The sequence below is a fragment of the Leptidea sinapis genome, chromosome 21 (assembly GCF_905404315.1).
Source record: "Leptidea sinapis chromosome 21, ilLepSina1.1, whole genome shotgun sequence".
Classification (NCBI taxonomy): Eukaryota; Metazoa; Arthropoda; class Insecta; order Lepidoptera; family Pieridae; genus Leptidea; species Leptidea sinapis.
Window position 1 is genome coordinate 3,444,111 of NC_066285.1, and position 25,303 is coordinate 3,469,413.

At 37.2% G+C, this 25,303-nt stretch overlaps 2 protein-coding genes across 2 annotated transcripts in view; one reads left to right on the forward strand and one right to left on the reverse strand.

The window, feature by feature from the left end:
• Nucleotides 1-1,832: 1,832 nt before the first annotated feature.
• Nucleotides 1,833-3,121, forward strand: LOC126970523 (aminomethyltransferase, mitochondrial). The gene has a single exon (XM_050816485.1). The coding sequence runs from the start codon at nucleotides 1,900-1,902 to the stop codon at nucleotides 3,103-3,105; it is 1,206 nt and encodes a 401-aa protein (XP_050672442.1). The 5' UTR covers nucleotides 1,833-1,899; the 3' UTR covers nucleotides 3,106-3,121.
• Nucleotides 3,113-25,303, reverse strand: part of LOC126970505 (early endosome antigen 1) — a 35,114-nt gene continuing 12,923 nt past the window's right edge. Inside the window, exons 8-19 of the mRNA XM_050816451.1 lie at nucleotides 25,140-25,206; nucleotides 24,556-24,774; nucleotides 23,017-23,149; nucleotides 21,687-21,792; nucleotides 20,007-20,229; nucleotides 19,415-19,594; nucleotides 17,794-18,058; nucleotides 12,017-12,127; nucleotides 10,449-10,651; nucleotides 8,319-8,882; nucleotides 7,660-7,830; nucleotides 3,113-6,623 (exon numbers count right to left, since the gene is read on the reverse strand). Of these exons, the coding sequence (XP_050672408.1) occupies nucleotides 6,528-6,623; nucleotides 7,660-7,830; nucleotides 8,319-8,882; nucleotides 10,449-10,651; nucleotides 12,017-12,127; nucleotides 17,794-18,058; nucleotides 19,415-19,594; nucleotides 20,007-20,229; nucleotides 21,687-21,792; nucleotides 23,017-23,149; nucleotides 24,556-24,774; nucleotides 25,140-25,206 (2,338 nt within the window). The 3' untranslated portion in view covers nucleotides 3,113-6,527. The remainder of the gene's footprint in view (nucleotides 6,624-7,659; nucleotides 7,831-8,318; nucleotides 8,883-10,448; nucleotides 10,652-12,016; nucleotides 12,128-17,793; nucleotides 18,059-19,414; nucleotides 19,595-20,006; nucleotides 20,230-21,686; nucleotides 21,793-23,016; nucleotides 23,150-24,555; nucleotides 24,775-25,139; nucleotides 25,207-25,303) is intronic.

The window sequence follows — 25,303 nt, forward strand, 5'->3', positions numbered from 1 at the left end:
TAATTTTTCCCAGCGGCGGCCATCTTGAATTTCAAAAATGTCCCATAATCGTTCTCTGCACCCTCGAGAACCTTGGATGCGATACCAATATTGTTGAAATCATAATTTTGTGCAGCGGCCATCTTGGAAAATTATCCCAAATTTTAGTTACTTTTAGTTGTTTGGCATTAGGGATATCATTATAACCTCCACGCATACATATGGATTGAAACAGAGTATTGCGCGGCGGCAATCTTGGATTTAAAAAATGATCCCATATTCGTTCTCTGCACCCTCGAGAACCTCATATACGATACCCATATTGTTGAAATCATATTTTTTGCGCGGCGGCCATCTTTTATTCCAAAAATGATCAAAATTCGTTCTCTGTACCCTCGAGAACCTCGGATACGAAATACATATTGTTGAAATCTTCAATTTGTGCGGCGGCCACCTTTGATTTCTAACTACCCTAGCACATGCATACAACAATCCCGCGTGACATAATATACAAAATAGCATTATGTATATTTTATTTTAGTACTTTCCGACTTCGTTTACCTTTTTAATTTACCTATTATATTTTAACATAATACGCTACGGCATCATGATCATTTATTTACTATGATTCCCCATTTGTACTTGATTGCTAAAATCTTACGCAAGGCCGCCCGAGAGAAAGAAATACAGTACCGTCCTTAACAGTGGTCACGGGCGTACTGCTGGTATGCAACCAAAGCGTCGCGTTTGGTTGATTACGAAACAAAAGTGATATAAAATAATTCACAAAGCGTATTCATAAAACCAACGAAGAAAATTTATAAATACTAATAAACTATCAAATAAAATAAGTTTTGTGTAGATAGCTATCATAGATTTATGATTATATAAAACAATTCAATAAAAAAAGCCTATTTTTCAAAAAATAAATCTATCGAGATGTTTTTTCGTAATCGTGTTTTCGAAACTGCCATAATTTAGATAAAGAAATGAAGATAAACATGTCATAAATTTGGAAGCATAGTATTTGTAGAAGTATTTTAAGTAGATTTTCAAAAATGTTAGTTTTTAGGACTATAGCGCCATAACAGAGGGAAATCACTGCTTTATAAGGTAGGCACCACTCTTCGGGCTCCTATGGTTTTACATGGTACCTCTGGGCGGGGGTGATCACATCATTTGTAGAGCCGCGTACTCTTTTGTCCTCCTCTTCCATTAATGTAATATAAATGAAAAAATACCAAGTTATTGTGTAGTGTATCAATTCACCTACACTCTAAATAAATAAAGATATTATGCAAGCACTATATTAACGACTATAGTTATATATTTATTATAATAATAATTATTACATATTTACTATCATCATCATTATTATTATATATTTATTATCATTTCTTTCTTAATAATAAATAACTTTAAGTAATTTTAACATCATCAGCAGTTTCCGATGACAGGATAATCCAGGGACATGACGCATGGACCAGCCATTGCCTCCATCGACCATATTTTTTTGGGATGGAAACGATCCGCCCTAGGACGCCGCCACATGCAATGCCATTTAAGCGAGCATGGCGAAGCCAACCAAATAACAATAAGAATTTATCAAACGGTGATGGTACCATGCCTAACCTACCTACCTACCTTTACTTTTACCGTTACCTACTTAAAATTCATGGTTTTTCTGCTTACTTTCTTAGGTAGGTACTTTCAAATATGCTGCAATATCAAAAATAAAGATGTTTGTCGAAAGATAATTAAACTGCTTAAATAAACTTGACAGTATATGGACAAATTATCAGTGTGATGACCTTCAACCTTAATGAGTAAGATAAACACAGTTTGCTCTTAATAACATTATTGTGTCAGTAATTTTGTAATTTGTTGCTCATATATTACATTGAGTCCGTGACACAAAATATGCAGGGCTTCAGAACGTTTTCGAAACCTCATTTATTTGCTACACAAGTGCGCCGTTTAAGTGATAAAGCTCATAATGTGAAAAAGACCCCTTTGTATAATTTACACGAGAAATATGGAGGTAAAATTGTTGATTTTTCTGGTTTTCTTCTTCCCGTGCAATACACCGATATGAGCGTTTCGGCATCCCATCTCTTTACCAGAAGCAGTGCCTCTATCTTCGACGTATCTCATATGTTGCAGACTAATGTTTACGGTAAAGACTGTGTGAGTTGGTTTGAATCAATATGCCCCGTGGACCTAAAAGGCATGGTTGATGGATCCAGCTCCCTTACCGTGTTTTTGAACGACAAAGGGGGTATAATTGACGACTTAATCGTCACTAAAGTAAAAGGAGATCAGCTGTATATAGTTTCTAATGCAGGAAGATTAGAAGTAGACAAACAACATATGCGTGACACCTCTGAAATATTTCGGAAATCAAATAAGGACGTCACAGTTGAATTTTACGACGTCAGTGAAAGGGCTTTAATAGCAGTGCAAGGGCCAAAAGCTGCCGGTATATTGCAGAAGCTTACGAACTTCTCCTTAGATGATCTGACGTTTATGACCAGTCGAACTGGAACCGTGGCAGGAGTTGAGTGCAGAATAACTCGGTGTGGTTATACGGGTGAAGACGGTGTAGAAATTTCGATACCACCTGAGAAAGCGGACATAGTAACTGAAGCTTTGCTTCAATCGAGCGAAATAAAATTGGCTGGGTTAGGCGCACGGGATTCTTTACGTTTGGAAGCTGGATTGTGTTTGTACGGGAATGATATTACCGATAAAATAACTCCTGTAGAGGCGAATCTGACATGGTTGATAGCAAAAAGGCGTCGCAATGAAGCAAACTTCCCTGGGGCTGATGTTATATTGAAGCAAATCAAAGATGGAGTGAGTAAGAGAAGAGTTGGAATAAGGATAGAAGCGGGCGCCCCAGCAAGAAAAGGTGCAGTGCTTAAAAATTTTAACGGAGATGTCGTTGGAAATATTACGAGCGGTTGCCCCAGTCCTTCACTAGGGGGCAATGTAGCTATGGGATATGTACTTGAACAAAACAAAAAAGTCGGCACTGAACTTCAAGTGAATGTAAGAAATAATAACATTGCTTGTGTTGTATCAAAAATGCCCTTTGTACCCTCTAAATACTACATAAAGAAATAAAAAACCATTGAATTAAGTTATTCTTTATTTACAAGTCAACTTAAAAGTTTTACAATAAAACGAACAAAACAATAGCTTATATACAAACAAATTGCAATTGTAAGACAATTGAGCAATAACTATTAACAATAATTAAATTCGAAATAATTTCAAGAATTAAATGGAATATGTTTGATAGGAATGTCAACTTTTAGAGCGTTGTCAATAAGCACAAAATGTTTTTCAAGTATTTATATGTATTTTTTTTAATTTTAGTATTATTGATCGCCCGGATCTTCTTTTAATCATAGATAGTCTATACATATATAATCAATGCTTACTGAAATTTGATTTCATCATGAGACAGTTTAAAATTTTAATGTCAAGTCAATAAATTATTAACTTTAAATAATTTGAATAATCCGTTCACAGTTATTTGGCCTATGAAATTTGCATTTAAATTTTTGTTCCGCGAGTTTAGCATGTTGCAATATAGCACTTAGGTTTCCAACTTTACAGCAACAGGCAAAATCACTCTAAACGGACTGTACCTAATAAAAATTGTCTTAGTCATCCTTTCCCTTATTGTTATTATAGTAAATGTTATTGCAAATGTAAATAAAATTGAGTTTTATGAAGCAAATGACTGATCTAATGTTTTCTTAAGTCGATTGCATATATATATTATATATAGGTAATAATTAATTAATATTAGTGAGCTCAAATTTTCACTTAGGTGTTTAAAAGATTTAATAATCCATTACGCGTATTTGCCTTTTACTTCATACAGATATCTTGGGATCTCTTATATCTTCTCCTACTCTTCAGAGTTGCCATTTAAAAAAACTAGGCTAATACTTTTGATTTCAGTTTAAAAAAATGTATTAATTATAGAAAAATATCTTATTCTTGTCTAAGTTCTCTTTATCTTTCTTCTTACTATTAATTTATTACTGTCATTTATATAAAAACCGTACCTACTTTAAAATATGAAATCAGTCAGCACTAGCAATATGATAATAAGAATAATTTCATGAATTGTAGTGGCTTTGAAAACCTGATATACCTACCACCTACAAGCATTTCTTTCGTAAGTTTGCATTCAGTCTTGTTATTTAAATCTAATAAATTATATATTGTATAAAATTAATACGCTCTGAAAACGACATTAAAAATCATATAAATAAGACTGAAACGAACAATAAAAATTGAGCTATTGAAATAATTTATTTCTAAAAAGAACTAGTATAGGAAAGATATGATAGGTTGGAAGGACTGCACAGTCCCCTATATGAGTCATGAGCACGCTTTTGATTGGGCGATATCAAGCGAGACCACGTGCTATTGGATAAAATCGGATGCATGCTGCACAGCTGAAATTGGCACCATGCATAAACTGGGGGAGTGCTAATTAATCAGTTCATGGACATCAAAGTACACGCGGTGTAGGTATTTACCCAATATTTCTATTTACATATTTTATTTTTAATAATGATTAAATTTTAGTTCAAAACGATTCTGAATTAAATTTTTGACTCAAATATTACTTTTCTAAAATAAATGTTATAGAAATCTTATAACTTGAGCTATTCGCCAATGAAAGTTCCATAAAAATACGTTTGGCCGTTTCACGACTCACGCTATCAGCAATAAAACTCTACAATCTAATTTAATTAAGGTATTTGTTTGTAGATTAATGATAAGGAAGGGTTTAATATAGATATTTAATTAATTTCAGTTCCTAAAAGTTTAGAGTGGCATTTTATATCAAAGCACATTATTATTGTGGGACGGAAATTGTATCAAACAGATTTTGCATGTTTAGTCTTAAAAGTTTTAGTCCAATTAAATCATTTTGCGAGATCATAGTTTTGGACTTAAAGAAGTTGAGTGTAACGATGTCACAAGATACAATTTTCTTGTAATGCATGTTATGTTATTCGAATATTTTCCCGGTTTCATGTTTTAGTAAATATTGGCAACTAAAAGGAGGGCCCAGTGAATTTTATGTTTGTTCTTAAGAGCCTTATATGTTCTTTTATTAAACATACGATTCAGAAAATGAAATAATGTATTATTAAGGGCTTAATCTAATATTAAGCTCTTTTTTAATTTTATTAAGATTATTTTAGTTCGAGTTTAAATAAAATTTATCGACGCTCGAGCCGTACTTCACCAATGAAAATCAGAGATGTGCTAAGTGCCCGGCTCAACCTCAATTGCTGAATTCAAACAACAATTATTAATCTAGCAACATTCGCGCAATCTCTAGCAACGATCAGTTGTTGACATGGTCATCACAATTTTATTTCTAAATCGAATCATAAATACTATAGAATTACTATAGAAACAGAAAAACAAAAAAAATACTATAGAATTGTTGCGACTAATCGACCGTTTTGAAGTTGGTTTAAAATCAGAACAGGTTAAGAGGAAAAAACATAATAAATTAATAAATGTAGACAGAAATAGTACTAATAGTTGACATTTTTTATGCAGAAAATTATTTAAAAAATAATAATATAAATTAAAATACGGAATAACATTAAAATTAAAAACGAATACTTAATTTTGTACTATAAGATGATATCTTTGTATTACAAACTTAACATAGAACTACATTTACATTTCAAATATGGCAACACCATAGTTACTTATATTTATAATATTGGGGCGCCGTTGATTCGCACAAATAATGTGCTTGTAAATATAAATTTAATTCGATATTTTAATACTTCACATCATATAAGAATTTTCGTACAACATCGACGTATATGTACGAAGGAATGTCAATATTTATTATTTAGCAAAAATCAAAGTAGGCCACGAAAACAGTGATTTTCTGGTTACTTTGAATAATTCGGACAATTTATAGTGATGACAAGAAAATATTTTTTCTAGCTCAATGCCACCTGTTATTTAAAATGTTTACCAAAACTTGTTATAACGTAACAGTGTAAATTGTTGACATTGCCTTCTGACGCTTGGCTTTATTGCCAAATATCATATTCTTCAACAGCAGAACAGAATATAGGGCACTGCCCCTGTGTAAATTAGTACACAACAATTACGTAACACTCTCCTATAACGTAGTGTTTTATATAATTATTTTATACTTATTATCAGTTTTATGTTATAAATAATATAAGAATTCGGTATTGTGTCAATAATTCAGATTACAAAAATATTTCAAACCCTAACTCATTTAGCATTCAAAGTCTATCTTCTTCACAAAGTTTTTCACTGCCTATAGAGAGAGATTCCAATAACCCTTAACCCCATTATTCACAATGGTCCGCTAACTTTAAACAGCCGCTAAGGATTGTTTTTTCCCATTCTGACTTAGGTCAATAGAAGAAGACAGAGTGAGAATTAGCAATGCTTTAAGTTAGCAGACTATTATGAATAAGGGGGTAAATATATAATCAAAATACAGTAACGTGTTATTTATTGCTCTGTGTCGGCGTTACGCTGTCCGCGAAGTTAGAGTGGGCAAGACGAGCGAAATCTTCGTTAAGTTTCTTCATAATCTCGGTACACTGAAAAAACAACATGTGTTTTTACATTATTACTTGCTAAGACAACAACCATACGTAGCTATTTTCAAACAGACAGCGAACCGAAAGCGTTTTCATTTTGTTACGTATAGTGTCATTTGAATCAAGTCACATAGAAAAGCGAAAGCAAACCGAATACGTGGTGAACCGAAAGGCGTGTCACGACAGGACAAACCGCGAAGGCAGGCGTGAGCGGGATAGTTGTATTAGCTGGCTTTGTACACACGACGTCAAACAGAGAGCGAATGGATGATGCCAAGCAAGTGCGAAGCGCGACGGATGAGTTTATTTAGTATTTACAAAACTTTGACACAAGTGGTATCCATCAATGCTTCGATTTCGGTTCGCTGTGCCTACTTTGTAGTTCGACTTCTCCACTTCGGTTCGCATTCTCCATGCTTTTAGTTCGGTTCGTATTCTCCATGCTTTCAGTTCGGTTCGGTTCGGTTAGCATTTTCCATGCTTACAGTTCGGTTCGGTTCGCATTTATGTTTGACAATACCTTTACTGTGCACTACAGTGGCTGAACTTGAAGCCTTAGCCTAAAAATTTATAGCCTTGATTTTGCTTAAGATTGCTTTCTTACGATATGCCTTATTGTTACAAATAATTTATTCCTAAACATAACTATAGCCAAATACAAAGCAAAGTTGCTTTACAAAGGCACATTACAAATTGGTACAATGGTCTTGACTCTATATAACGCATTGCTTTTTCTGAAACAGAAGAATCATTATCAGCGGGAAGACGTCCACTGCTGTACAAAAGCCAAGATCTCCACGACGATCGGTCCTGCGCTGCCCTCATCCAACGTATTCCGGTGATCTTGACCAGATCAACAGTCGTTCTTGTGGGGGGGCTGGCCTACCAACACTCCGTCTTCCGGTAGGTGGCCGCCATCCGAGGAATTTGCTTCCCCACCGGCCATCTGTCCGTCAAATTATGTACCCTGCCCACTGCCACTTCAGTTTGGCAATCAGTATGTAACAGAAGAATATAAGACAAAACATCTACTAACATCGTATGGCTGATACTGTTGTGCCTGTGAACCACCCCTCCTCTCCTCGTTGACGCGACACTTCACCAGGTAGTTGATCTGCTTCTGAAGCGCCACAAATATATTTCTATACTCTTCCTGTATCCTGGTCATCTCGCTATTTATATGAGAGTCCTTCTTAGACATGTAATCCTAAAAAATAGAAAATATAATAAAAAGGATCGGACATGTTATTAGCATGCGCATTTCATGATTTGAAAGATAACCAATTGGGGCTGACTTTAGTGGTTGGCAAACTTTTGTAAACAAATGTTGTTTATAAACCTTTGACGGGGAAAATGAAAGCTGTTTTTTTTTTCTCTTAACTATAGTTGATAGGGGTTTATCAATTTTGTGAGCATATATGTATAAATAAAAAAATAATATAATGTTGCGTAAACATAGACTTTGGTGCTTTTTTACCAAAAAATAATTTTGGTAATGTTTTGTGCCTTATGAAATTATGAATAATACAGTGAAAAATAATGTATCAAAAACCAGACACCTTAGCAGGTCAGACTATTAGAAATAGAATTAATATGAAATATTTTTAAAGAAAGGCTGTTAGCACACAGGTTTGGCCCGATACAAGCCCTTAAACTCTCGAACTTTGCAAAAAGCATACAAATTTTCACAAATACCTTGTAAGTATAAACAGTTTTCTTCACATTTTTATATTTGTCAAGCAAAACTCCATGTTCAGACCTCACACTCTTATATTCCTCCTCGATCTGCAACATCTGTGACTGCAACTCATTCAATTGGGCTTTCAAACTGTTACATTCCTGAGTCTTCAACTTCAATTCGTCTCTTTCTTTCTTTAGGACATCATCAAATGAACTGAGTCTTGCCAATCTCTCTTTGTACTTCTCCGCTTTGTGTCTCCATTCCATCGCTTCTTGCTTCACATTCTGGCATTGTGCCTGTAGTTTATTATGATCTTTGATCAGCTCTGATATCTCATTCTCCTTTGACTCTAGTACTTGTGTAACTTTTGCTCGTTCGGATAGTATAAAATCTTTCAGTGTGCCGACCTCTTTGGCTTTCCTCTCCAATAAGTCTTTCAGTTTGGTGACAGTGGTTAGCTGTTCTGTTTCCATTTCTTTCAACTGTCTCGCAAAGTTCATTTCCATTGTTTTCATTTCGAGTGTGAATTTGTCCGCTATTTGTTCTCGTATCTCTTTCTCTTTCTTCATCAACTCAGTCTGTAACACATTGAAGTTTTAAACTTTTCTATATTTTTCGATGTAAGAATATTTCGCATAGAACATAAATTATCTTATCCACTTTATTTCATTAATACCAAATCCAATCGGAAGTTATTAATGGTTTCACCTACCCTACAGTTAACGTAACGTCAGGCGTACCTCAAGTAAGTATTTATTATATGATTTAAAATTGTATTCCCACATTGTTGATTATGCAGGAAGACTTGAATAGGTTAGATGACTATTGCAAAAGTAACAAACTCATTTTAAGTTACAATAAATGTAAGCATACCTCTTTTACAAAAAATAAAAACAAAATTGAAACGACATTACACTAGGCGATTAAGAACCTGAAAAGTTACCTGTTTTCGTGATCTTGAGGTATACCTTGATGCCAAGTTGACACTTAATGACCACATTGATCACATACCGAATAACGCATATCGTATGTTAGGCTTTATTACACGCGTCTCTAAGGCATCTAAAGATAAAGATACATATATGTGTCTTTATCGAACAGTTGTGCTGTCGCAGCTTGAATATGTTACTCCAATATGGAATCCGCTGTATAAGACCATCAGGTCGAGATAATACAAAATAAATTCTTGCGTATCTTAAACATTCGCTTGGGTGGACGTCGAGACCACTACAAGAAAAAATTAATATTCTTTCATTAAGCCTGCGACGCAGTTTAATTGAATCTGTCACTTTGAAAAAAATATGTACGAGTGAAATTATATCCTCAGAATTACTTCATTTAATAGATTTTCATATACCAGCCCGTGTTACACGCTCTAATAATTTATTTCATCTCTCAAACACCAGGACAAATACTGGTTATACGTACGCCACTGCCCAGAATGTTTGCTCTCCATAACTCAAGATTTAATGATGTAGATATTATGGTTTCGTGTTCCTCTAAAACTTACAAACTCATAATAAAATAAATCCTGGCACAAACAGTGTAAGTTAGAAATCACGAAATTTCTTCAAATTGTAACAATGTCTACAACTGCATTTTGTTAAATTTATTTATTAACTAGCTGTTTGCTACGTGTAAGTGTAAATTTAAATATTAAGTGTACTTAGTGAAACTGTTTAAGGAGACATCCTTGTTTTCATATTTCAATTTTTACTGTATCTACTTTATGTTTAAGGATGTATCTGTATTTATTTCCAAATAAATAAATAATACTATTTAAAATAAAAAATCTTAATAAAACTTTAACGTGCATAACCTGAAGTACCGGAAAAAAATTAACCAATGAAAACAAAAAACAGTCAAGTGTTAATCGGACTCACACCGAGGGATGCCTAACATCGTACAAGATATAACACTGTGTACTATTTTACATGACCATAGATATTAAATTCGCCATCTTGGATTTTATCAAAATTTTAGATGTGTAACTATTGGGTTTTATGAAATACCTACAGCCCTTTGACACACAGACGGGCGGACGGCGAATAGACGCACGGACAGCGGATGCGTGGCAATAGAGTTTCCTTCCCTTTGAATAGGAAGCACTAATAGTTGTTTCATGAAACAAATGAAATCTTTACCTGAGCAGCAATAATATTGTCACCATTAGTTCCAGCCTCCTCGTCTGACGCACAGCGCCCGTCCCCGTTCACAATGGGCATGTCCTGGTCTACTTTCCGCTGATCTTGTTGAATCTGCTTGAATCGCTCCATGATGTAATTTTGGAAGAACTCAGCTTTACCCCTCAGCTCATTCATAAGGGTTTCATTGCTCTCTTGAGACGCTGTGGATTTAAATTGTATTTAAATAGCTATTCACGTGTTGCAATTCTTAAACTATTAAATACTATTATGTGTACGCATTCAATGTTTGTCACAAATTAATATTTTTATTTAACCTAACCTTTAGTTGTTTTCCACAAGAACGGTTGGCAGAACGTACCGAAGGAGCCGAGAAAGTCAATGTGAAAGTTGTCAAATTACATATACTATGTATTGTATATAGTAATGTAATGGTAAAGGGGCTCCTTAAAACCAATTAGTAATTGGGTCCATTTCGCGTGCGGTATTGGCAAGTTATTCCAACCAGACTAGCACCTTCCATAAGTTCCGAACACTCCTCGGATGTTCGCAGACTTCTCGTAGCGACCTTATCTTTCCTAAGGTGTGCCTCATACTAAAAAACAGGAGTGTCCTGTCATTTCTAAGATAGATATAGGCGAAGCTAATATAACGCGTATATAAATCTAATGTTATGATACGACCATATCAGTATGGGTTTTCATTAAAACGCTCGAAATATGAAATGAATTTTAATAATCTGTGTAAGGGATATTGGCACTTTATTATTTAAATTAAAAGGACATTCGATGACATTATGTATGGAATATAATTTCAGTCAATTGTCCACCGCGACTGCGTTGTGTCCTGGTGAACCAATTTTGAATGATATGTTCGCATATTAAAAAATGTCATGAAGAAACGCGAATAATGTTGGCCAGGGAAGCAGGTGTCTGCACTGATATCAGAGATTTCACGTAACGATCTCAGTGGCTATCATTTGAAATGAAGCCCTCAAACTTATCAAATTAAAACAATTTGTTATGTTTTTAAAGTGATAACCCTCACTTCCAGGATTACTACACAAATAAAATATGAAAAACAAAATTTTATGAACGACTCGAACCCACGACCTCTGGCGTTCCGTGCCAGTGCTCTTACCAACTGAGCTAACCGTTCGAGTGATGTATCGTCATAAATTCTTGTATACCTTTGTTCAACTCTCAGGGTGCGTTGTTCAAAAGCTACATCTCAAGTTAATTTCCTAATATGCAAATATTGGGGTTGAGCATGTTACTGTAAAGTAAATCCTGTAGATGAAGCCACAACCTGGCCAATCAATTTTCGTTGGGTATTTAGCCGTATATTCAAACTTGAAGCGTCCACAGTGGACTTCACAAAAAAATTTACAGTTTTAACTTACATTACGAAAGGTTTTGTTGGTTAAGAATGGTTTATTCGAATGATGAACGCAACTCAGATTTTTGTGTTTTTTAACTGAGCGGCATTGTATTGTTATACAGGGCGTATCAATTACCAGCAGGCAAGTTAGTCTTGTCACTTTAAATTGTAAAAAAAGAAGTAATTACCCAATCGAATGTTACATTTATTTAGTTGATCTTCTAAGTACTTGATATGTTTCAATTGGTTCTCGCACTGAATACAAGCTTCCATCTCTTTCCGCATTGCACATTTCTCATCTGAAACATAACTGTATTTTTATTATTTACTTTAATAGCTCACACATTGATCTTGAACAACACTGGGTAATCTCACCCAGTACTGGGGGGAGACTCCATTGCACAGGATGCCGGCTAGATTATGGGTACCACAACGGCGCCTATTTCTGCCGTGAAGCAGTAATGTGTAAACATTATTGTGTTTCGGTCTGAAGGGCGCCGTAGCTAGTGAAATTTCTGGGCAAATGAGACTTATCTGAATTAAATGACATCTTATGTCACAAGGTGACGAGCGCAACTGTAGTGCCGCTCAGAATTTTTGAAGTTTTTCAAGAATTCCGAGCGGCGCTGCATTGTAATAGGTATCAGCTGAACGTCCCTTATTTTTATTTAAAAAAAAAACGATTTGCCGCATGCATTATAAGACCAATACAAAGCCTTCCAGAAACAGAGTTATGAATAAAGCGAGAAAATGCTTAATGCCGGCCCCACAGAGAGATAGCCGTAGGCTCTTTAAGGCGCGGTTACATATTCAGTATTGCTCTCGCTCTTGTGATTCCTCTGATGCCGCAAAAGAGCATAGTCGGTGGTGATCACTTACAAAGTATGACCATAGAGTCATTTGACCACGTACACAGCAGACCTGCTAGAATAAAAATGCTATTTTGAAAACAAAACAAATAGGTAAAAAAATAATTTGGATGCAACGTAGGCCTCAAAGTATTTTTATATTTAAATTGTCGATCTAAGCGCTGCTGTGACTGCATTAAAATAAACTCACTCATTATGTTATGAGCGGGCCTCTGATGGCGCAATGTATGACGTAACGCGGGCATTTCGCGCCATCTGAAATACAAAATCGACCAGTGCCATTTGGCACTAGATCTTTAATCTACACCAAAATCTTAAGTGCCGTTTGGCACACTACGCCCTGAGCAAGTTCTGTGTTTCATTTTGTTTATAAGAGGTCTTGTAGCTTGTTTCAATAGTTTTCTTATATATTCTCTCATATCATCCTAATTATAAGCAATCTATTAATGCACGTAAAATAAATGCGCAAAAGTAGACGCCAGCGCCAAAATGGCGCCGATTTATTACGCGGGGCACTTGCCGATCGTGTAAGGTTTATTTTAATACGAGGGGCACACTGAAATGATCGGGAATAGAATATTTTGGATTGAGTTACAATAAAACCTTTTTTAAAATTTAAATACTGGCCTCTTAGAATCTTAATGACATTCATGAAATTAAAAAAAAAAGTTCACAAACAAAAACTATGTTGGTTTAAAGCTAAGCGAACGGAAGTCAAATGCCGTTTATAATATCGTCTCAGGTGACGAATCATGGATTTATTCATACGAACCTGAAAGAAAACATCAGTCAGCAGTTTGGTTCTTCGAAGACGAGGTCAAACCAACGAAAGTGGTTCGCTCCCGCAGCGTGTCAAAGAAAATGGTCGCTACGTTTGTCTCGAAAAAGGGGCATGTTGCTACAACTCCTTTACAGGAACGCAGAACGGTTACCGCTGAGTGGTATATCATGGTTTGTTTGCCAGAAATGATAGCCGAACTGTGAAAAAATAACCCGAAACGTCGCATCATCTCACATCACGATAATGCGAGCTCCCATACTGCTCGGAATACAAATGATTTTTTGCAGCAGGAAAACATTGAGGATGGCCCATCAGGGCCATCCTCCGTACAGTCCTGACCTGAATGAAAGATTTATTACACGGTCAACGGTTTGAAAACCCCGAAGCAGCTGTGGAAGCGTACAAATCAGCCTGGAATTATTGTTTTAATGATTGGTTTGCACGAATGGAAAAGTGCATTAAGTTGAACCGAGAATACTTCGAAAAACAATAAAATACAATTTAGTATGTACCGTGCATGCAGTTTTTCTGATTCCCGATCAATTCAGTGTGCCCCTCGTAATGCGGAAACGAAAATTATCAATAACATCAAAACTACTCGTTCGTTTTAATTTTTTTTTTATGGAATAGGAGGACAAACGAGCGTACGGGTCACCTGGTGTTAAGTGATCACCGCCGCCCACATTCTGTTGCAACACCAGAGGAATCACAAGAGCGTTGCCGGCCTTTAAGGAAGGTGTACGCGCTTTTTTTGAAGGTACCCATGTCGTATCGTCCCGGAAACACCGCACAAGGAAGCTCATTCCACAGCTTTGTAGTACGAGGGAGAAAGCTTCTAGAAAATCGCACTGTGGAGGACCGCCACACATCCATATGGTGGGGATGATATCCTAACTTGTGGCGTGTCGTGCGAAGGTGAAATTCGGCGGCAGGAATCAGGTTAAACAGCTCTTCGGAACACTCCCCGTGATAAATGCGCTAGAAGACACACAATGAAGCGACGTCTCTACGCAACGCCAAGTGATCCAGCCGTTCACAGAGCACTGAGTCCCCGACAATTCGAGCTGCTGTACGTTGCACGCGGTCAAATGGATCGAGCAGATACTAGGGTGCACCAGACCAGAGATGACAGCAATACTCCATGTGTGGCCGGACCTGCGCTTTGTAGAGCGCTAGAATGTGGGCCGGCTTGAAGTATTGCCGTGCTCTATTGATCACGCCCAGCTTCTTCGAAGCCAATTTGGCTTTGCCCTCTTGATGGCCACGGAATTGGCAATCACTCGAGATTTCGAGACCCAGTATTCCGATACTAGGCGCGGCTTTAAGAGAAGTGTTCTCGAAGAGCGGTGATACGACGAATGGGGTTTTTTTAATGGTAAACGCGCAAACTTGAGTCTTCTGGGGGTTAAATTGGACAAGATTCAATTTACCCCATTCCGCGACCTTCTCGAGAGAGGACTCGATAGAAGACACAAGTTTCTCCCGGCACTGGTCGACGATTTCCCGAGAGAGACCTGCATGGCCCGTGTATACGGCATCACCAGTGCATCTGCATAGCAATGCATGTTGGAGGTGTCCAACATATCATTGATATGCAGAAGAAACAGCGTAGGAGATAGCACACAGCCTTGGGGCACTCCAGCATTCACGGGCTTCGTGTTCGAGCAATATCCGTCGACAACGACCTGTATGCTACGCCCAGTGAGGAAGCTGGAGGTCCACTTGCATAAGCTCTCGGGAAGCCCAAATGATGGAAGTTTGGAGAGGAGCGCCTTGTGCCATACACGATCAAAGGCCTTCGCTATATCCAGGCTAACTGCCAGGCCTTCCCCCTTGCTTTCAATAGCCGCCGCCCATCTATGTGTTAGGTATACCAGAAGATCACCTGCCGACCGTCCATGGCGAAAGCCGTACTGTCGGTCGTTGATCAACTGGTGACCCTCTAGGTATACTAAAAGCTGGTGACTAATTATGCTCTCCATTATTTTGGAGAGCAGGGAGGTGATAGCAATAGGACTGTAGTTCGCCGGATCCGAACTGTCTCCTTTTTTTTGGATCGGACGGAAGGGCTGACTTCCATGAGTCAGGGACTACGCCTTTGGAATAAGAGTGCCGGAATAAACGCGTTAGCACCGGCGTCAACTCAGGGGCACACGTTCTAAGCACGATTGGAGAAATGCCATCCGGCCCGCTCGATTTTCTGACGTCCAACGAAAACAGAGCTCGCCTAACAGTTTTCTGTCTGAACTGTACTTCAGGCATAGAGCTCTGACACCGCGGGATGGTCGGCGGTGTTTTTCCGTTGTCGTCAAGAGTCGAGTTGGAGGCGAAAAGAGCGCACAGGAGCTCGGCTTTCTCTTTTGCCGTATGGGCCAGGGTGTCATTCCTCATGTGCAACGGCGGCATGGACGGCTGGTTGAAGTTACCAAGAGCAGCTTTCGACAACGACCAGAACTTGCGTGTTCCGGTCGGGTAACTGGAAAGCTGCTCGCCGATTTTGACGACGTGCTTAGACTTCGCACGGGCGATTTGCCGCTTAAAAAATCTGGAGGCACGGTTATATTTCCTCTTAAGAACTTTGCAGTTCGGATCCTTTGTGCCCAGCGCCGCAACCCAAGTTCGATACGCCTGTTTTTTGCAGTCAGATGCTGCTTTAACTGACGCATCGAACCAGGGCTGTGATCTGCCACCGATCGGTACTACAGAGCTTGGTATAAAAATATCCATGCCCTGCAGTATCGCATCGCCTACTGCAATGGCGCAGGCACTAGGATCATCCGAAGGGAAACAAACCTCGCCCCAAGGGTAGGATGCAAAAAAGGAACGCATCCTATCCCAATCTGCTGACTTGTAGGTCTGCGACGTTGGCGTCGGATAGGCACTACACTCCTGACCAGGCAATGGTCGGACGTTCCGAGAGGGGCGTCGACAAAGACCTGGTAACCATCGGGATGTGTAGTCAGCAGAAGATCTAATAAGGACGACATGTGGCTATCCACATCCGGGAGCCGCGTTGGCGACTCAACCAATTGGGACAGACCATACGCCAATGCAAAATTATGCACAGATCGCCCTGCGTAGTCTGTGGTACGTGATCCACGCCATTCGGCATTGTGCCCGTTGAAATCACCCAAGACTACGATTTCAGCGGAGGGGATCTGTGCAAGCACGACGTCAATTGCCGCTTGAAGGCAGCCCATGAGATGATAGGTTTCTGCGTTACCACTATGGGACCTGTAGACACACGCATAGATACGGACGCGGTCGTCTAAATCTACGCGGAGCCAGAGAGTAGACAGGTCCCTACCCTCAAAATTGCCGACACGGCGACAGCAGATATCCTCCCTTACGTACACACATACCCCGGCATGAGGCAAAGAGTTGTGCTCAATTTTGTACCCGGGGTACGTTAAATATGACGTATCGCTAGGTCGAGATATCTGCGTCTCCGTAAGGAAACACAAGGCCGGCTGCTTCTCCGGCTCTGGTAGAGCCGGTACCCTCCTGGGGTAATATCTTTTTACGGACCGCTCTCATATTTTGTCGGGGGGGAAGGGATGGCCTCCGGTCCTCGACACTAACCTATGCGAAACATAGCGGCACTAGGCCGCTACTTCACGCCGGTATTCTGTGCGAGTGTGGTAATTAACCCGGACGAGTCTGGCCCGATTGTGCTGACGTCATAAGACGGCAGCGTGACTCTCCCACTTCGAAAAAGCCCTTAGTCGCCTCTTACGACACCCATGGGCCTGGGACTCCCCTATTCTTTTTACGCCCCGGGGAAAGTACAGGGCGTAATATTAGAAAAAACCCTAGTGTATCTCTAGCAATTTCAAGTTATTTACGTTTTGTGTCTTCTACCGCATGTATCACGGGGTGGATTCCGTAGAAATGTTTATTCCTACCGCTGAATAACAGCACCAAACCATATTCCACAAACTTAATATCATTCTCAACATATGGATGTTTGGCTTCCTCCACAGAGTGGTTTCAAGGAACTTTAAAAATGAATTGTGGAATGCACTTCCTTCCGCTGTTTCTATTTATGTGTATATCCTGTTTAGATATGAAAATGGTACCTTCCAAAAAAACCCCTACTCTCACTTAAAAAGGCGGCAACACTCGTGTAATTATTGTAGTACCAGTAGATAATCAGGTGTCGTATGACCCCTTGCACGCGTATGCCTACCTAATCTATAAAAAAAATGCGTATCGAAACACATACCGCAAAAAATGATTTTACAGTGTTTAATGTGTTCGATGTCTACCAGTTACCTAAATATTTTTAAGTATACATTAATATATATAAACTCACCTTCCAAGAACTTATTCAATTTATCAGTAAACTCTTCCTGTTTATCCGTAAACTCCGTGTGCAGTTCCGTTATTCTCTTATTAGCTTGCTCTAACTCTTGCTTAGCGTTATTCAATTCTACTCTCAATTTCTCCACCTGTTGCTTCTCCTTCTCTATCCGTTCGATGTAATCTTTCTCTTGCTTTTTGAAATCATCTCTTTCTTTTAGTATCGAGTTTCGAATTTCCTTCATTTCTCGTGTAACACTGTCACGAGCACTGCATACCTATATAGACAAAAATATTTAATTTACTTATGCTCGGTTTCTGAAGTACTTTTAACGGCAGTTTATCTATTCGATAGCGCTATTGGCTCGATAACCCACAAAAGTGTGTTTCTGAACGACGGAACACTAGTTAAACTACAGTTAACTGATCAATGTGTGCCGTTGAACTGTTCCATAACTATATTTGACGTTTCATTTCAGTTTTAGGTTATAATATAAATAATAAAATACCTACCTCTGTATTTCAAATATATTAGAAGTATTGTTTTTCGTGAAAGTTAAATATTTTTTATTATTCGGATTACAGCATAATGGATTTTCCGAGTAGTTCTTCAGAATCTAATTTGGAATTACTGGACTTTATTTCTAATATATCTGTACCAAGAAACGTAAGACGAGGAGGAATCCATTTGAAATATATATTATGTTGTAAGTAATGAATACAAATTCTTTGCCTACTTCGATGAGAAGCACCTTCTCTCTTTCGGTGAAGTTTTTGCTACTTTTGATGGATTCCATCTTTTAATTACAGAAAAGAAAACAAGAAATAAAATATTATATTGAATGTTAAACGAAATGCACACTACGAAGTTCGAAATACGATTATCGAAACGAAAACAATCGTAGACTGAGTAAACAATAATGAGTCTACGAAAACAATTGAATTTCGAAAACAATAGTTTCAAATTGACATCTTAAAAAAAACGGCCAATGCTGATGTACATACAGCCACTGATATCTATCAGTGTTTTCATCTGAAAAGTATTATAATGTTTTAACAATTTATTATAAATGCACTTATTTATAATCACAGTAAATAATATTGTACTTAAAACTGGAATTAATGATGAATGTAAATGAATATATTAATTTAAACTTATCGTTTAAAACAGAGCCCTCTAGTGGCACAATAAGGAACCAGTTATCGATTGCATAACTATTGAACGATGCGATCGGTATTCAGAAACAGTAAGTGACAGTTAACCGACGCTTATCATATACATAACTTTAACGGACCAATTGCTAATAAAAGTTTATCAGAGAGCTTCAGAAACCGGGCATTAATCTATCATTTTATTTACTGAATCAATAAAAATGCGCGCAGTAGTGGATTTATATAATAAAAAAATATTGAAAGCAGTGCGAATTCTATGTGAGCAAAGGAATTTTCACTGATGACTTAAAAAGTATTATAAAAAAAAAACAGTTTAAATAAATTATTTCTAATCACTTTAAATTGTTAGCTATGTTACAAAATGTTTCATCAAATTTATGGGAGCTTGTTATTGTAAGAGTCTTAACGCCATATTGTCAAGGTAATATACCTAATTTCTTAATAACTTAATATTAACACACCTGTAAGTACAATGTCTTGAGTTCTCCGTTTTCCTTGAGCGTCTCTTTCATACTGGAGCTGTATCTCTCCAACTCCTGCAGGAGATCCGCGTTAGCCTCGTGCGCAGCCCCCGCACGGTTCGTCGCGATGCTTTGAAGCTTCTCATACTCCATTTCTAAATCCGCATATTTCAATTCTAGCTGCAAATTTTTTGGGACATAAAAATTGAAATATAATTTATATCGGCTCCTCAGGACCAAAACTTCTTTGGTAATTTTTACGGTTCCGTATGTCTTAATGAACGGGCAACACCTAAGGGATCTAACTAAAGGCCTTCAGCCAGATAGTCTATTACTCGCTTCTTTAACTTCTTACCCTAACCAGTTAGTCTTCACATACATCATTACCAAAAACCGAACCGAAAAACAAATGAACGTTAGAAATTATTTTATATTGATTTTGTCTGCTCGTTAAATCACGTAAGCAATAAATTTAGATAAAACTTTAAGCCTGCTTACCTATGAAAGTACAAAATAAGTGAGGAAGGTTCGGCCCAGTTTTCAAATCACAAGGTATATATTAATCCTATTATTATGTCGACAGGATACTTACATTCTTTATCTCCGCTCTTAGATCTTCTCCTTCTTTTCTCAACCTGTCGTTCTGTTGCTTGTACTCATCCAGCAGTTCCCCGTCCGAGCTGCTTCCTAATAAGTCCAATTTGTTTTGCAACACAAAAACACGGGAGTTCAACTTCATTTCTACATCTCTTTGTTCTTCGAGCTTCAATTGTAATTCGGATTCCTGTTTCCGATACTGTTCGATCCTTTTGTCTCTGGAAACATTTAACTATAGGTAAGACCGTTGGTCAAATCTTGCTTAGCAAGTAAACCTTGCCATATGCTTATTATTAAGTTTTTATGGAATAAGTGAATAAAAGTGGCCCACAACGTCACCCGATAATTTCAAAGGGAAAAATACACGCCTTTTTGTGTACACGTCATGTCATTACGACCTTTAGGTACTAATTGTTCGTAAACTATTGTATTATAACAAATTATTTTCTTAATCATGTGATAGACTGGGGAAAAAAAGCCCCCTAAGTTTGTTGCGTCCGTTCTTCTCAGGTCTGAGGCGCATTAGTTCGCATAGGTGGTAGTTTTAGACGTTCAATAAGTGATTTTAAAACTTTTTATGAATGAAAATATTTGAATTTGAACTGGTACAGCATAATTTATTAATACATTTATTCAACAAGGGGAGAAAGTAAGCTATTTCTAACAAGGTTGCAGTTTGTGAGGGCTAATACAACCGAATAGTTGAATGTCACTTTCCCCCGAGTGATACATCATCATCATCAGCCGGAAGACGTCCACTGCTGGACAAAGGCCTCCCCCAAAGATTTCCACGACGATCGATCCTGCGCTGCCCTCATCAAACGTATCCCGGCGGTCTTGACCAGATCTTCGGTCCATCTTGTGGGAAGCCTACCAACACTGCGTCTTACGGACGTGGTTGCCATTCGACGACTTTACTGCCCCAACGGCCATCTGTCCGTCGAACTATAAAATAGCGATACATAGTGCTTTATACTATACCTGCGAGGAAAATAAAAGCTATTTTTTACAATTTGTACAAACAAATTGTAATTATCAATCAAGCAAATTTAACGCATATAACTTTTCTGTCCTGACAAATGGAAGTACCCTAACACTAAGTATGGAACCCAAGTCGCCAAAATTTATCCGTTTGATAATTAATAATTGTTTCCAGAACGATACGACGTGGTTTACTTAAAAAAAGCACGTACACTCTTCTAAAAGGCTGGAAACGCTTCTGTGATTCCTCTGGTGTTAGGAGGATGTGACCCGCATGCTCGTTTGAACCGTGAAGCAGTAATGTGTAAGCATTATTGTGTTTCGGTCTGAAGGGCGCCGTAGCTATTGAAATTACTGGGCAAATGAGACTTAACATCTTATGTTTCAAGGTTACGAGCGCAATTGTAGTGCCGCTCAGAATTTTTGGGATTTTCAAGAATCCTGAGTGGTGCTGAATTGTAATGGGCATAAAAAAACAATAATAAGTAAATAAAAACTTTTTTGTACTTAATTATAAAAATGTATAAAATAAATACTCACAGCTGGCGGCTCAGTATACGCTTTATCTAAACACGCCTTAATAAGTTTCTGAGGTAAATCAAGTTGTGCCATTTGTTTACAGATGAAGATTTTTATTTCGTCTCGCAGACCTACCTATATTTTATCACATGCATTCGAATTTCCCGCAACATACCTTTTAGTGACTTCCTCTTTCAATTGGCTTAGTTTATGTATGTTTTGTTTGTACGAATGCACAATTTCTTTTAACGTTGCTAATTTACCGGGCGAAGTTGGATCACCTGTAAATGTACCTTTAATTAACAAATGTATTCAGAGTAAACATTATTGTAATTTAAAGATATTCAACGCAAATTTCCATGCTACAGATGTGATAGGTCAAACATGATTTGAGATATTTTTTTTACCGCAGTTATGTTTACTGAGCGGATTTGTGCTTTATTTTGTGGGTACTTAGATAAACTTAAACTTTAAAGTTTATCGAAGTACCTTCAAGTAACTTTTTCTTCAAAGTTGAATCAGAAAAAAAGCAGTAATGTAATTTCACGGGAGTATGATTTTAATTTTAAGATATCAAGGCAAGGCAACGGTTTCTATGCATTCAGGCAATTCAATTTCAATAATTTATTTAAATTATAAATACTTTTGTGTTGTGATTTTCATTTCTCTGATTTTACAAGATATTATAGGACGCGGTGATCACATACCATCTGTCAGCCAGGTGTCTTCTATGTATGTTCGTTTGTCCTCCACTTCAAAAAGCCGAAGTTAACATTTAAAATATAATTTATCTACAACCATGCTTTAAATCCTCTATTAAAGATTCTAAAACAGTTAGCTTATTGCCAGCATTAAAACACCCAATGTCCTAATAACCATCATATTATCCAAAGGAGTGTTGTAATGAAAACGGATCCGTTTTCATTACAACACTCCATTGGATAATATTATGGTTACCTACTAGGACGGGCTTTTTTAATGTTAGCAGTAAGCTAACTATATCGGTATCTTTTATAGAGGATTCATAACTTTGTCTGCTAACTTAAAGCATTGCTAATTCTCACTCTCTCTTCTTCTATTAACCTAAGTCAGAATGAGAAAAAACACTCCTTAGCAGCTGTTTTAAGTTAGCGGACCATTATGAATAAGGGGGAATGTCTTGTATGCAACTGTTGATAATTAGATATTAAAACACTCGTGTTACCCACATTCGTGTTTTAATACCCCTTACTACACAACAGTTGCATAAATAACTATTACAAGACGAAGCCGAGTGTGATAATTGTATCACTCTATAAAAGATTCTGACAACATTAAAAAACCCAGTTCTAGTAACCATTACATCATCCAAAAGAGTGTTGTAATGTTGTACTGAATTTCATTACAACACTCGTTTGGATGATGTAATGGTTATTAGGACATTGGGTGTTTAAATGTTGGCAATAAGCTGTTTTAGAATCTCTAATAGAGGATTTAAAGCATGTGTGTTGATGAATAACTATTACCGTTGTTATGTGTATCCGGTAAGGCGTCTTTCAAAATTTGCTGCAGAGTGGATCGCCACGCGTCGAATTCGCGTTGACTCGCCAATTTATTACGACACTGCACAAGCTCCCGCGCTGTGGTTTCTAATTTAGACTGAAATCATAACATTATTTTCGATTTATTTTTCGTACATAACGACGATAATTTACGACCCATGTGGCCCAATATTGTTCAGTGACCCTGACATGATAAAATAGAATCCCGGGTTTGAATACTGGCAGGTGCACACATAAGGTTAGATCAATTATTCGTCTAGTTAGACTGTGGCAGCTGTGAAAACGTCGTAAAAAAATGAGGTTGACAGTAAACCTTTATTTTGAGCAATTCACGCACACTAACACAAAGTGAGATACAATTCGCAAGTGTAAGACGTAGCTTGTCACACACACTACACTAATAAAACTCTAAAGTAAAGAGTCTATATAGACGTATAAATAATCTAAGTATTTAAATATGATCAAAATAGATTCTTTCAGAATCATGGACGTTTTTATGTATGTTTCGCCTTGACCTTCGTCGTTATTTCTTATTATGTGGTTTTTTATATCCAAACCATAATATAATATTGCAATGTATTGCTGTCGTAAAATACGTCCATATCAACAATTGATTTGATAATGTATTTCCTACAGTTTGGCAAACAGCTTTCGTCAAGCCCTTTATACTAAAAAAAATGACAAAATATAAATGATATGAAGGAATTACGACCAATCAAAAGTAATTTATTCCTTAACGTCTAAAAATTACGCTTGCGAATGTTACTCTAGGAAAGTTTTGATGAGATAAGATCACATAAAAAGTGGGAAAGAAACCCTGTGCGCTTCGTTTAAAATCAACATTTGGTTAAATATTAAGGTTGCAGGCGCATCAATATTACCACAAACGGTCGATATTTGTAAGCCAACCTGTATAGCCGAGTGGTTAGCGATCCTACCTACTAAGCTAGAGGTCCCGGGTTCGAATCCCGGTAGGTGCAAGCATTTATATGAATAATATAGATGTTTGTTTCCGAGTCATGGATGTTTAAATGTATTTGTGTATATTTATATGTATTTATGTATGTTTAAGTAAGTATATTGTATTAAATATATCATTGTCTTGTAACCCATAACACAGGCTATATATGCTTAACTTGGGGCAAGATAATTTGTGTAAAAAGTGTGTCAATATTATTATTATTATTTGTATCTTACTTACTTACTTTCCTACTTACATTACTTTCTTTCACGTACAACTAAGCTAAATTAGCCTTGTGTGGTGTATCCTGGAAGATACAACATGGGTATACCATTAAAAAAAAGCGCGTACACCACTGGTGTTGCAAGATAATGTAGGCGTCGTTGATCACTTAACATCAGTTGTACGCTAGTTTTTCCTCCTCTTAACATAAAAAATAGACCATATTGACACTGTTAAGGGCACACAGAACCAGTTTTGCATAAGTTGGATCATCTACATCATTCTGTACCATAAAAATATATTCGATTAGATCAACTCACGCCCAGATCTTTAACTTGTTCCCTAGCAGTGTTCCTTTCACTGGTCAGCTGAAAGACTTTTTCCTTTAACTTTGAAGTTTCACCGCTGACCAACTTGTTCTGCGCGGTCTCCAGTTCGTTCGCCAGTCGGTTTATTTTCGCTGATTTCTCTTCAAGAATCTCCTCTTTTTCTCTAACACTGTCTCGATATCGTTTTTCCAGAACTTTAATTTCATTGTCCTGAAAAAAAAGTTAAGAGGGAATAAATAAATAATTAAAAAAAAATCGGTAAAGAAAATTTATAAGTACATACACAACGCCTGTCCTCCGGAGGAAAAGACATCAAATGAGGCCACGAGAACCAGAGTGGTCTAACTATATTATTAAAAAAAAATATATAACAGCATTATGGTGGTATAACTTGGGTAGCCTGAGGAATTTAATAAATAATAATAATATATCTTAAATAAATTATATCAGTTTTAGGCCACCTAGTTCTAGCAAAATAATTAATATGATAAAAACACTTGACCGCTAGATGGCGGTAACAATAAAATTTTGTAAAAAAAAAACGTAGTATAGAATGAAGCAATTTGAGATCATACCCTTTCATCGAGTCTACTTCTCGTCTTTAACAACTCGTCCTGTAATCTGTTCATTTCTTCGCGATGCCTGAAATCATTATATTTATAACTGTGTACCCCAATTGTTTATAAAAATGTCTTTATTTACATAATACGGCAACGCTCTTGTGGTTCCTCTGGTGTTG